Source organism: Rhinatrema bivittatum, chromosome 1 (assembly GCF_901001135.1).
Source record: "Rhinatrema bivittatum chromosome 1, aRhiBiv1.1, whole genome shotgun sequence".
Taxonomy (NCBI): Eukaryota; Metazoa; Chordata; class Amphibia; order Gymnophiona; family Rhinatrematidae; genus Rhinatrema; species Rhinatrema bivittatum.
In genome coordinates this window covers 509,093,430-509,106,946 of record NC_042615.1, presented here as the reverse complement: position 1 = coordinate 509,106,946, position 13,517 = coordinate 509,093,430, and the positions used below count along the sequence as shown (strand labels likewise).

The 13,517-nt window shown below is 47.4% G+C and overlaps 1 protein-coding gene across 9 annotated transcripts in view; it reads right to left on the bottom strand.

The window, feature by feature from the left end:
• Nucleotides 1-13,517, bottom strand: part of HDAC6 (histone deacetylase 6) — a 172,015-nt gene that overhangs the window by 113,441 nt on the left and 45,057 nt on the right. For all 9 annotated transcript variants that reach the window (XM_029611444.1, XM_029611455.1, XM_029611433.1 and 6 more), the window contains one exon: nucleotides 1,361-1,426. In XM_029611444.1, coding sequence (XP_029467304.1) covers nucleotides 1,361-1,426 — 66 coding nt within the window. The remainder of the gene's footprint in view (nucleotides 1-1,360; nucleotides 1,427-13,517) is intronic.

Sequence of the window (13,517 nt, the reverse complement as noted above, 5' to 3'; positions counted from 1 at the left end):
TTCAATGTAAACCGATGTGATCTTTATTTCATATAGGAACACCGGTATATAAAAATCTAAAAATAAATAAATAAATAAATATCTGGCTAACTTAGCCAAATTTCAGGTATATCCAGCATACCTGCGTTGCCTAGCAATAGTTGTTCAGATCACGGGGCCCAGATTGCAGTAGGACACTGCTGCAATCTGGGTTGCAAGAAAACTTCTATTTCAGGTACTAGGGGGTGGAAGGGATTGGGGGGGGGGGGGGACGGGACACGACTAACCTGGAAAGAAGCAAAAAACAAAGAGGAACCAGGAGTGGTGGGGTAGGGGAGGGGATGAGGCGATGCCTGGCCCTATTATCTTTGAGATGCCGCCAATTTAGGAGTGTTGGGGGGCAGGCTCGCCCCAGCAGGACTGAGCCTTTGAAACTGAAATGAAAAGGGAGGAGGGGGTCCAGTTAGGGCCTATAGATCAATGAATTTTTTATTTTATTTTATCACACTACTTAGCTAGCTATAATTTTTTAGAATATAGCAGATCATTTCTAAAGTTATCCAACCACACAAGGCTGATTAACTTTAAACATAACCAGATATGCAAAAAATATCCACTTATGTTTGAAGTTATCCAGCTAATGGTAGCCAGATAAGTTTAAAACAGGGATAGCCAGTGGGGCATTTATCTTACAGACTATCCAGGGCAAATTATCCGGCTAAACTTAGCCAGATACTTGTCCACTAAATGTACTACTGAATATAGACCCCCCAAGGTGCCCATTACTTTGCCTGAATATTGAGTTGCTATGTTACTAAAACTGCACGCATAACCCTTACAAGTTTTAAAATAACCCTTAAGTTAGGCACGATAGGGGCACTCCTATAACACACAGGCTTTTTTTTTTTTTTTAATATAAAGTTAAATGTACATGCATAGATTACAAACATGCCCCTGAACTCTGTCCTGCCAAACACATCTGCTATGTGGTCAGAAGTTCACAATACTTTCAGGTGCAAAAAAAGCATTTATCCAGGTATGTATTAATTTCAGCAGGCTATTTTTATCCACATAAAAGGCATCCAAGTCTTTGAAAATGTATTCCTTTTTAAAAATACAAAAATAAAAAAAACCTGCATTTTTCCTCAAGTTTTGCAACACACATCTGGAAAAAGAAAGGTTTGATAGTTTCCACAGTAGATTCTAACAGGACTCTGCCCTTGCCCCTCAGAAGACACCCTTAAACAATGCTGCAAAATCTTTAACCACCACTCATCCCAACATCAAGCATCAGTGCACAGTCAAGAGCCAACCAGATTAGTTGACAATTCTGGGCTGTGATGGAGTAGGCATTCGGACAGGTGTCCATCTATGTCCTTACCTCGAAGGCCACCGGAAGGAGTAGGTGCAGGAAGACTGAGATATAATCTGCATCTTGCATACCAATCTGGGGAGTAAGACAGACAGATGTAAATCAGATCTGCAGATAAAGGAGAAGAGGGGGTATAGAGAGGTTCAATCAGAGATATCCCTAAAAACATTACTGGGGCCATGAACTCAGAATTTGGGGTGAAGCAATGTCTGGTATCTATATATTTTCTTAGGCCAAAATTGTTCCTCTCTCTGAGTACAGGAATGGCATAGGATCACATACAAAGGGGCTTTGCTAATCAGAAGGAAATTCCATTACTCTGCAGAGCCATTAATCAACCTGAACACTACAAGAGACAGAACTATGGGAGCAAAGAAGCTGCCATTACAAAAAGACCCTGGAGTTGTAAAGCACACCATGACGTCTCTAATTATGAGCCATTAGTAAGAGCCAGGGAGAAAGGAGGAAGGCATATGAAGAAACACTGTAAATATGCTAACTGCCTAAAGCCTGGAAAGTTACTTGTTAAATGTCTCTCTACTATGTGACCTTTAGTAGGCACCACAGACTGAATAACAGATAATTACACCAATAATCAATGTATTAAATGTAATAATCTAATCTGGGCTCTAGACTGGGAGCAGATTTCATACAACTCTAGTAGATAGTCTATGCCTATTTACACTTAATTTAAAAAGGCCCACTAGTAGAAATATGCAAAACCAGAGTTTTTTAAAGTAATTACAGACTTCATCATTATTGGATACTAAATTAAAATCCTCAATGTAATCCCACCAATAACCACCTGCTTCTCAGTCATGTCCTTGCTGTTTGAGCTCATACCCGTTTTTTTTTTTTGTGGTCCGTCTTGTCTATTTTGATCAGATAGTAAACTCAAGAGTAAAAACTGTCCATTATGAGTCTCTGTGCAGCATTGTATACATCTCGCATGCACTACACAAGTTCCTAATTTATAAAGTTCATCTCCTTGTCATGTCTGAGGAAAAGGGGCCTCACAGACAAAAAAAAAACAACACACACAAAACCAGGAATATACAATATAGCGGGGTGGAGTGGAGCTGTAGCAGTAATGCTGCTTCTAGCTAAATATTTACATTAAAAAATTATTAAATGGAGAAATTATTTACCTGATAATTTGGTTTTCCTGAGTGTAGGCAGATGGCCTCAGAACCAATGGGTTATATGCTCCCCTGCTAGCAGATGGAGACGGAGTCACGTTTCAAAGCTGACGTCACCTTAGATATACCTGAGTGACCTCAGCCATTCAGTATTCTCTTCAAAAGCCATTGTGGACATACTATTGAAAAACTTGATTAAAATTTCATTATAACTTGATGAAAAATGTAATTGAAACTCGATTAAAAAATGAATGACCATAACTGTACTCAACGTTGAATCCCAGCAATATTATAGATGCCCTGATCTAGGAATAGGGCAACTGCTTACCCAAAACCTCTTGGAATAGAGATTCACCTCATGGGTGATTCCTTGGTATCATGGGCAGCCGTGGGTGGGATGCAGAGTCCATCTGTCTACACTAAGGAAAACAAAATTATTAAGTAAGTAATTTCTCCATTTCCTAGCGTGTAGCCAGATGGATTCAGGACGAATGGAATGTACAAAAGCTACTCCCAAGATTGGGGTGTGAGGCTGCCTGCAGTCCGATTGGCACTGCCCTCGCAAAGGCTGCGCGTCCTCTCAGGCCTGGACATCCAGGTGATAGAACCTGGAGGTTTGCAAGGAAGACCACATCGCTGCTCGGCAGATGTTGACAGGAGACAGTAGCTTTGCTTCCACCCAGGATACTGCCTGGGCCCTAGTGGAATGAGCTTTAACCTGAAAGGACAATTGCTTCTCTGCCTCCACATAAGCTCCCGTGATCACTTCCTTGATCCAGCGAGCTATGGTAGCTCGTGACTCTGCTTCGCCTTTTTTGGTCCGCAGGGCCGGAGAAAGCAGGAATTAGGCCCGTGCCAGCTAAGAAGAGTAGGCCTCTATGTAAGGTTCTGATGTGATACTTAAGAGAAATAGTTTTCTAAATTTCCCAAATAATTTCTATTTAAGGCGGCTTTACGAGCTTTTTTGTTAGCAAATTCTTCAATTACAATTGAAATTTTTATTTATACATGTTAGAAATAGATATATTTAGCTTTTTTTTTTTTTTTTTTTTTTTTTTTTTTTTAATTCTGCCCAACAAAGTAGGCCCCAGCCAAATGGCCATGCTGGCACCCCATCTTCCCTGGAGTGGTGGGTCTGTCTTGTGCACAGATTCCAAGATTTCCAGATAAGAACATAAGGAATTGCCATGCTGGGTCAGACCAAGGCTCCATCAAGCCCAGCATCCTATTTCCAACAGAGGCCAAACCAGGCCACATGAACCTGGCAATTACCCAAACAATAAGAGGATCCCATGCTACTGATGCAATTAATAGCAGTGGCTATTCCCTAAGTAAACTTGATTAATAGCCATTAATGGACTTCTCCAATAACTTATCTATTGGAGAAATTACTTACCTGATAATTTCATTTTCCTTAGTGTAGACAGATGGACTCAGGACCAATGGGTATAGTGTACTCCTGATAGCAGTTGGAGACTGATCAGATTTCAATCTGACGTCAGCCCTAGTATATATACCCCTGCAAGAAGTGCAGCTCTTCAGTATCTCCTCGAAAAGCATTGTGGATATATGTATGACTGAATAATTTGAATAACTTGATTAACTTTATAACTTGGCTAACTTACTAAATTTGAACCGGTTGAATTGGTTATAGCTGGAGACCACCAGTGCCCTCAACCGAGAAACGTTGACACCCGGTAGAATGGGTGTCCTAGCTGAAGGAAGCATGGCTTACCCGTGAATCCCCTGAGCATTCCATGAGTAACGGCAGCCGTGGGTGGGATGCTGAGTCCATCTGTCTACACTAAGGAAAAAGAAATTATCAGGTAAGTAATTTCTCCATTTCCTAGTGTGTAGCAGATGGACTCAGGACCAATGGGATGTATAAAAGATACTCCCGAACCGGGTGGGAGGCTGCCCGTGACCCACTTAGTACTGCCCTTGCAAATGCTATGTCCTCCAGAGCCTGAACATCCAGGCAGTAAAACCTGGAGAAGGTGTGGATGGAGGACGATGTCGCCGCCCTGCAGATCTCGGCGGGTGACAGCATCTTGGTTTCCGCCCAGGACACCGCCTGGGATCTAGTAGAATGGGCCTTGACTTGTAAAGGCGGTGGGGCTTGCCTGCTTCTACGTAGGCTGCCTTGATGACTTCTTTGATCCAGCGGGCTATGATTGCTCGCGAGGCCGCTTCCCCTTGCTTCTTCCCGCTGTGAAGGACGAAAAGATGGTCTGTCTTTCGTACGGATTCTGACCGTTCCAGGTACTGGACTAGGAGTCTGCACACGTTGAAATGGCGCAGACTTCGAGCCTCTTCCGAATTCTTACGTTCATCTGGTGATGGTAGCGAGATGGTTTGGTTGAGATGGAAGTGAGACACCACTTTGGGGAGGAACGACAGAACTGTGCGTAACTGGATGGCTCCCGGGATGAGTCTGAGGAACGGCTCCCAGCAGGACAGTGCTTGTAGCTCGGATATATGACGGGCCGAACAGACTGCCAGCAGGAAGGCTGTCCTCAATGTTAATAGTCGGAGAGACAGGCCACAGAGGGGTCTGAAGGAGGTTCCTGATAGGAAATCTAGGACCAGGTTGAGGTTCCTTAGAGGCACCGGCCACTTTAGGGGGTGGTCGGATCTGCTTGACTCCTTTCAGAAAGCGTGAGACATCTGGGTGAGAGACTATGCTGCCGTACTCGCTCTTTGTTCCGTAGCATGACAATGCGGCCACCTGTACCTTGATGGAGTTGAGAGACAACCCCTTCTGTAGGCTGTTCTGCAGGAACTTTGACTGAGCTTGGTATGATGTTGCAGTCCTCGCACCAGGCTTCGAATACTCTCCAAATCCTTATGTATGTTAGAGATGTGGAGAACTTGCGTGCTCGGATTAGGGTGTCAATTACTACCCCCGAGTATCCGCTCTTCCTCAGGTGAGTCCTCTCAATGGCCAGACCGTAAGAGAGAATCGAGCTGGATCCTCGTGGAGGATCGGTCCCTGTTGGAGCAGGTCTCTGTGTGGAGGTAGCGGGATCCCCTGTGGTGTTCTATCTTGTGGATGATTGTGCCCAATAGGGGCCACGGTTGAAGAACCTGGGCACTTGGGCGTTGGACCGGTTTGCCAGGAGGTCCATGGTTGGGGTTCCCCAACGGTTTACTATCAATTGGAATGCTGTGGTCGACAGCATCCATTCTCCTGGGTCTAGACTTTCTCTGCTGAGGTAATCCGCAGCGACTTTGTCTTTCCCGGCAATGTGGACGGCCGAGATCTCTTGAAGATTCACTTCTGCCCATGACATTAGGGGGTCTATTTCCAGAGACACCTGTTGGCTTCTGGTTCCTCCCTGACGGTTGATGTAGGCCACTGTTGTGGCGTTGTCAGACATTAGTCTGACCGCTTTGTCTCTGTGACCGAACCGTAGGCAGGCTAGTCTGACTGCCCGGGCTTCTAGGCAATTGATGTTCCATCCCGCCTCTTTGTTCCATTGCCCTTGGGCGGTTAGCCCCTGGCAGTGTGCTCTCCATCCTTGTAGGCTGGTGTCCGTGGTGAGCAGGATCCAGGTTGGTGAGGAGAATCTTGTTCCCTGGCTCAGATGGCCTTCTTGTAGCCACCATCGTAGTTGGGCCCAAACTCTGTCCGGGAGCTGAAGACTTACGGTGTAGTTCTGGGACAGTGGATTCCATCATGATAGTGAGCGTTGTATGGGTCTCATGTGAGCTCGAGCCCATGGCACTACTTCCAGTGTGGATGCTATTAGGCTGAGGACTTGTAGGTAGTCCCATGCTGTGGGGCGAAGTTCGCTCAACAGGGTTCGTAACTGGGTCATCAGTTTTGATCTCCTTGTCATTGTCAGGATGAACCTGTCTTGTTTGGTGTCGAACCGGACTCCCAAGTATTCTAGAGATTGGGAGGGCTGCAGGCAGCTTGTTTGTGTTTTTCACCCACCTGAGGCTCTCCAGTAGAGTTTTGACTCTGTTGGTTGCCTGGTGGCTTTCCTCTGGGGATTTCGCCCTGATCAGCCAACCACGTTGCTGCCACCACCACTATGATCTTGGTGAACGTCCAGGGTGCAGTGACTAACCCGAATGGTAGTGCCCGGAACTGGTAGTGACAGTCCAGGATCGTGAAGCGTAGAAAATGCTGAAGCTCTTGATGGATCGGAATGTGTAGGTAGGTTTCCGACAGGTCCAGGGATGTAAGGAACTCTCCCGGTTGTATCGCCCTTATTACCGAGTGTAGGGTTTCCATGCGGAAGCAAGGGATCTTCAGGTGACTGTTGACCGCCTTGAGGTCCAGAATGGGTCTGAACATTCCTTCTTTCTTGGGGACGAAAAAATAGATGGAATAATGTCCAGTATTTATTTGTTGTAGAGGCACCGGTGTTATAGCCTCTAAGGCTAGCAATCTGGTCAGTGTAGCTTCCACAGCCATCTTTTTGGAGAGGTCATGGCAGGGGGATTCCACAAACTTGTCCAGAGGAAGGTGGTGGAAATCCAGCTAATATCCCTCTCGAATGATGGATAGGACCCACTTGTCCGAAGTTATCTCAACCCATCTTTGGTAGAATAGGGTAAGTCTGCCCCCTATGGCTTCTTCCTTTGGACGGGTCGGCTGGGGCCTGGGCCCGAACTGGCTCCCCTTTTGTTGTGCTTGTTCAGAAAGGACTGGCTTCGGCCTGCGGGACGGGCCGTTTGATATGTGCTTCTATATGGGTTGAAGTGCTGTGATCTTCTGCCCCTGGAGGTTCGGGGGAAGGGTCGCTGGTTTCTCTTATTCCTGTCCTCCGGTAGCCGCGGCAGTGGGGACTCACCCCATTTGTTGGCTAGTTTCTCTAGTTCACTTCCGAACAGGAGTGCTCCCTTGAAAGGCATCCTTGTGAGTCTCATTTTGGAGGATGCGTTGGCCTACCAGTTTCGGAGCTAGAGTTGTCTTCTGGCTGCCACGGCGGATGGAACTCCTCTTGCTGCGGTGCGCACCAGGACAGAAGCGGTGTCCGCGAGGAATGATACTGCTGGTTCCAGGGCCTCCCCAGGAGTGTTGTTCCTGGTCTCTGATAAGCAGGCCACGATCTGCAAAGACATGGCAGATACGTCAAAGGACTGTTTGAGGATAGATTCCAGACATCTGTCTTGAATATCCTTGAATGCTGCTCCTCCTTCCACTGGGATAGTAGTGCGCTTCAAGACCGCGCAGACCATGGCATCCACTTTCGGACATGCCAGGAGATCTTTGGCAAATGGGTCCAGAGGGTACATGGCTGCTAGAGCCCGCCCCTCTTTGAACGTAGTTTCCGGGGCATCCCACTCCAGATCAATTAGTTGCTGGACGGCTTGTAATAGTGGGAAATGACGGGAGGTCTGACGGAGTACCTCCAGTAGAGGGTTAGTCTTAGGTTCCCCTAAAGCACTTGTGCCCGGGATAGCAAGCTCTTTTAAGCTGTGTGAGACCAGGTCTGGAAGCTCGTCCTTGGTGAAGAAGCATCTCATGGTTCGGTGGGGCTCTGTCCCTGGAGGGATTTCCCCTTCTTCCAGGGGTTCTGAATCCTCATCCGAGTTGTCCATGTCCCTGAAGGTGGGACTTCTGGGTGGTGGGATCATTCCCCTGGGCATAGAGGGTCCCGTAATGTTGAGGTCCTCTGGTGGAACTTGTGGCCGTATTACAGGAGGCCCTGGTTGCATGTGGACAAAGGTATGCAGACCTTTGAAGAATTCCACCCAGGAGATAGATGCTGAGTCTAGACTAAGGGGCGCCGTGTCCCTTGGGAGCCCCGTTTGTGCAATGCTAGGTCCGGATTACTGCTCAAGAGGCCAGAGCCAGGTACCGGTTGGGGAGGGACATGATTTGGGTCCCCTAGGGCCTCTTCACAGTGTATACACAGGGCCGTGGCCTCCTTATGCTGTGCAGCTCTAATGTAGCATGCTGGGCAGAGGCCCTGAGCCTTGAGTTCCTTTTCTGGTGGTGCCATGGGTTGTGCGCGTAAAATACAATTGTGTGCTCTGGTGTGGTGCGCGCTCAGAGAGATGTGCGCACTGTTGTGTGCCCGGCACAGTAAGCACGTGGCTAAGCGCGATGCTTGTGCGCATGGTACTTGAGCGCGTGACGTTGTGCGCACAAGGTATTTGTGCGCACGGCTCGCCTCTGTGCGCACAGATTGGAACGGCGGACAGGGCGGCGAACAGAGTACAATGGTGACAGCAACCACGTGGGCAATATGGCGACCACCTCGGAGACCAGAGACTTTTAAATAAATTTCTATCTTACCTTGTCTCGGTGCTTCCCGGTATATCTAGGGGGTGCTTTTCAGCTTTTCTCGGACTCCATCTGCTGGAGGAGAGGCATAACCCAGCAGTCTGGACTGATCCTGGTACGTACAGGGAAAGAGGTCTAAAATCATGAGAGGACTAGAACAGGTAAATGTGAATCAGTTATTAACTTCATGGAGTGCCCTCTCGTAAACATGCAGCAAATTTAAAACTAATCGGAGAAAATGCTTTTTCACTCAATGCACAATTAGACTCTGGAATTTGTTGCCAGAGGATGTTAGTGCAGTTAGTGTAGCTGGGTTTAAAAAAAGTTTGGATAAGTTCTTGGAGGAGAATTCCATTACCTGCTATTATTAGAAAATAGCCACTGCTATTACTAGCATCAGTAGCGCGAGATAAACTTAGTTTTTGGGTACTTGCCAGGTACTCGTAGCCTGGATAGGCAACTGTTGGAAACAAGATGCTGGGCTTGATGGACCCTTGGTTTGACTCAGTATGGCAAGTTCTTATGTTTGGCGAATTCTATTGTGCCTTCTGGAGGTGACAAATTATTTAAGGAGGTCTAACCACCTTTTTGAGTTGTGGAGCAGCAGGAAGCAAGGTTTCAAAGCTTCTAAGACTACCATTGCGCATTGGTTGAAGGAGGCGATTAGGTCCACTTACATTACTGGAGGTCATAAAATTCTGGAGGGCTTGCGGGCTCATTCTACGCATTCGCGGCCTCCTTGGCAGAAGCGCAACTGGTGTCTCCTCAGGAGATTTGCAGAGCAACAACTTGGAAGTCACTACATACCTTTGCGAGACACTATAGTTTGGATGTGGAAGATTCAGGTTCTCCTTCCTTTGGCGAGAAAGTGTTCTGAGAGCAGGACTCTCTAGGTCCCACCCTAACTAGGGGGCTTTGGTACATCCCAGGAGTTTGGACTGATCCAGGTACGAACAGGGAAAGGAAAATCGGTCCTTACCTGCTAATTTTCGTTCCTGTAGTACCATGGATCAGTCCAGAACCATCCAATTTGAGGAAGTGGCGAGAGTCACCCGTTTTTCTTATGGAAGGCCATTTTTGTGATTATAGTTCAAGAAAGTTTTGATTAGTTTGTTTTTTTCAGCTGTTTTGTTTCTATTGCTTGGATACAGTTCAATACTGAGGAACTGAAAGTGGAACCAGGGGTTAAGCATTGTCAGTGAAACTTTCTCTGTCTCCATCTGCTGGCAGGGATGCATAAACTCAGGAGTCTGGACCGATCTGTGGTATTACAGGAACAAAAATTAGCAGGTAAGAACCAATTTTCCTATTCAAATGAAACTCAGAGACTATCTTTGGCAACAAGGAAGGGACAGTGCGAAGCTGTAACGTTTCTGGAGTCAACCAGAGGAATGGCTCCAGGCACGACAACACCTATAGTTCAGATATAAGACAAGCATAGCATATCACCACCAAGAATACAGTCTTCAGCATTAACAGGCATAGGGAAAGACTGCGCAGTGGCCGAAAGGAAAGCCCTGCTAAAATGTCCAGTACTAGATTGAGATTCCATAGGGGGACTGGCCACCACAAGGTGTTTAACCCCTTTTAGGAAACGAGCCAAGTCTGGATGTGCCGATAGGTGGCCTCTGTTCACCTCGCCTCTGAAACAGGAGAGAGCTGCTACCTGGACATTCAAGGAGTTGAGGGACAACCTTTTGTTCAATCCATCCTATAAAAATTCCAGAACCATGGGGATATTGGTTGTCCGAGGAGGTACCCCACATTCTTCACACCAGGTCTCAAATATTCTCCAGATCCGCACATATGCCAAAGACGTTGAGAACTTCGCGCGTGGAGCAAGGTGGCAAGTACTGCCACTGAATATCCATGCTTCATCAGGCGAGCCCTCTCAAGGGCCAGGCTGTAAGACAAAACAGAGTTGGGTCCTCGTGAAGGATCGGATGTTGTTGGAGTAGGTCCCTGGGCGGAGGGAGGTCTCCACCAGAAGCCTCTGCATACCATCTGGGCCAATCTGGGGTCACTAGAACGACTAATCCCCTGTGCTGTTCGATCTTGCGAATGCCCTTGTCCAAGCAGAGGCCACAGAGGGAAGGTGTATAAGTCTTCCTCTGGCCAGGTCTGAACAAGGGTGTCTATCCCTTGGGAATGCTGATCTCTTCTGCAACTGAAGAATCAGGAGACCTTCACATTGTGAGATGCAGCCAGCAGGTCAATGGACGGGAGGCCTCAGCGATCTACTAGGAGCTGAAAGGCCCTGGCAGACAACGCCCATTCTCCTGGATCCAGACTCTCCCTGCTGAGAAAGTCTGCTCTGACGTTGTCTTCTCCCTCTATGTGGGAGGCAGAGATCCCTTGTAGATTTAACTCCACCCATTCTATAAACTTCCAGAGACACCTGGTAGCTTTTGGTTCCTCCCTGGCGTTTGATGTAAGCTACCAATGTTGCGTTGTCAGACATCATGCGGACCGCCTGGCCCTGGAGTCTGTGGCTGAATTGCAGACACACTAATCAGACAGCTCTGGCTTCTAGGCGGTTCATGTTCCAGCACCCCTAGGTTGTCAATTCTTGACAGTGAGCTCCTGATATGTGTGCTTAAGTCTGAGACCAACATGGACTATGATTGACCCAGAATCCTCTGCTGCCTTGGCCTGCTTACAGTTCTGGCCATGTGAACCTTAAATGCCCTAATGACCTTAATTTGGAGAAATTACAGGAGACATCTGGACAGCAGCTGGAGCTATCCAAAACTTGTGATGGATGGTCATGGGGTCACAATGAGCAGAAGGAAAAGGTCACAATCTCACAGGCTAACATTTCAACTACAGTGGCACCGGGGCACCGGTGAAAACAGTCTTCGAGATCTCCCCGAGGGTGAAAAACTGACAGGACAAAGGACTAATGGAAGATAGATGTGATCATCAGGCAAGTGGGCCTCAATTTGGGAAGGGGATCAGGGTAACAGTTTCTCATGTCATAAAAGATGATAAATTAGACTTAAGTACATGATACTTCCATAAGTTCATGCAATTTAGGAATTGAGACTGTTATCTAGAAAAAGATGACTTCACTAATGAACAGGGAGAGAGACAGTAGTGCTTCTCCTGAGTATCTAGACAGAGAGAACTGCTGTGACTCTGTACCTCCCAAGGGTACCTGTCTTGTTTATTGATATACAATAAAAAATTGATATTTGTTTCTACAAATTCTGGTATGGTATCCTTGTGTCTGTGGAGAAGCACCTTAAGCGTATTTGGCGCTTAACACTCCCCACTCTCGAAGGCTCACATCAGTCGTGAGGACCAGCCAGTTCAGTGGGGACAGGCTTGCACCCTTGCTTAGGTGAACTTCCTGTAGCCACCACTGGAGCCGAGAACATATTTCCATCGGTAGGTGGAGCAAATCGAATAGTCTTAAGACAGTGAGTTCCAACGTGACAGCAGGGAGCGTTGGAGTGGCCGCATGTGTGCCTTCACCCACGGTACTACCTCCAGGGTTGACACCATCAGAGAACCTGGAGATAGTTCCACACCCTGGGGTGCTTTGTGCTCATCAACCAGCGCACCTGGCACATCAGCTTCCTTATCCTTGAGAGTGGGAGAAAGACTGTCCTGCTTGGTGTCGAACCAGACTCTCAGATACTCCAAAGCCTGGGATGACTTGAGGCTGATTTTGTCCATGTTCACGACCCAACCAAGTTCCTGAAGCAGGACATGACCCTGCTGTCACCTGGAGGCTCTCTTCCAACAACTTCACCCGAATCAGCCAGTCATCCAAGTAAGGGTGCACCAGGATCCGTTATTTCCTCAGTGATGCTGCCACAACCACCATAATTTTGGAAAATGTTCTGGGGGCGGTGACCAGGCTGAAGGGCAATACCCGGAACTGATAATGGCAGCCCAGTACCGCAAAGCGCAGGAAACTCTGGTGGTCTTGTCTGATTGAAACATAAAGGTAGGCCTCCGAAAGATCCAGGGAGTTTAAGAACTCTCCTGGTTGTACGGCTATTATGACGGGGCGAAGAGTTTCCATCGAAAATGAATTATTCGCAGATGACTGACTCTCTTGAGGTCCAGGATGGGGCGAAAGGAACCCTCCCCCTTTCTGGGTACAATGAAATAGATGGAATAATGCCCCATATTTTCCTGGGGTGTAGGTAATGGAATTATAGTCCTCAAATTGAGGAGCCTTATCAAGGTAGATTCCACTGCCAGTTTCTTGTGCTGGGAGTAGCAAGGTGACATTATGAACATGTCCCGAGGGATGCTGCAAAATTCCAGTGCATATCCTTCTCGTATGATATCCAGTACCCAATTGTCCGAAGTGATCTTGACCCACCACTGATAGAAGAGGGATAGTAGACACCCTATCTCCTCATCCCGTGGATGGGTTAGTGAAACTTCATTGGGAAGTTCATTCCAAATCTGAGCCCGAACCAGTTCCTCATTTTGGTTGTCTGCTCCAAAAAGACTGAGATTTTTCCAAGGGCCAAGATGTCTGAAATGATGAGTTTCTGTAGGGCCAAAAACACTGGGAGGCCGAGGCCCTGGCCCAACCCCTCATAGGCGAGGGGCGCTGCAACCTCTTTTTCTTATCTTCCGGTAGCTGAGGCACTAGAGATTCACTCTACTTACTAACTTTTCCAGTTCGCATCTTTGTGAGGTTTGCCTTAGAGGTTGCATCCGCTGATCAATATTGCAGCCATAGTTGTCTTCTGGCTGCCACCGACGCCACTCCTCTGGCCAAGGTATGAACTATGTCAGAGCTTGCATCTCGTAGGAA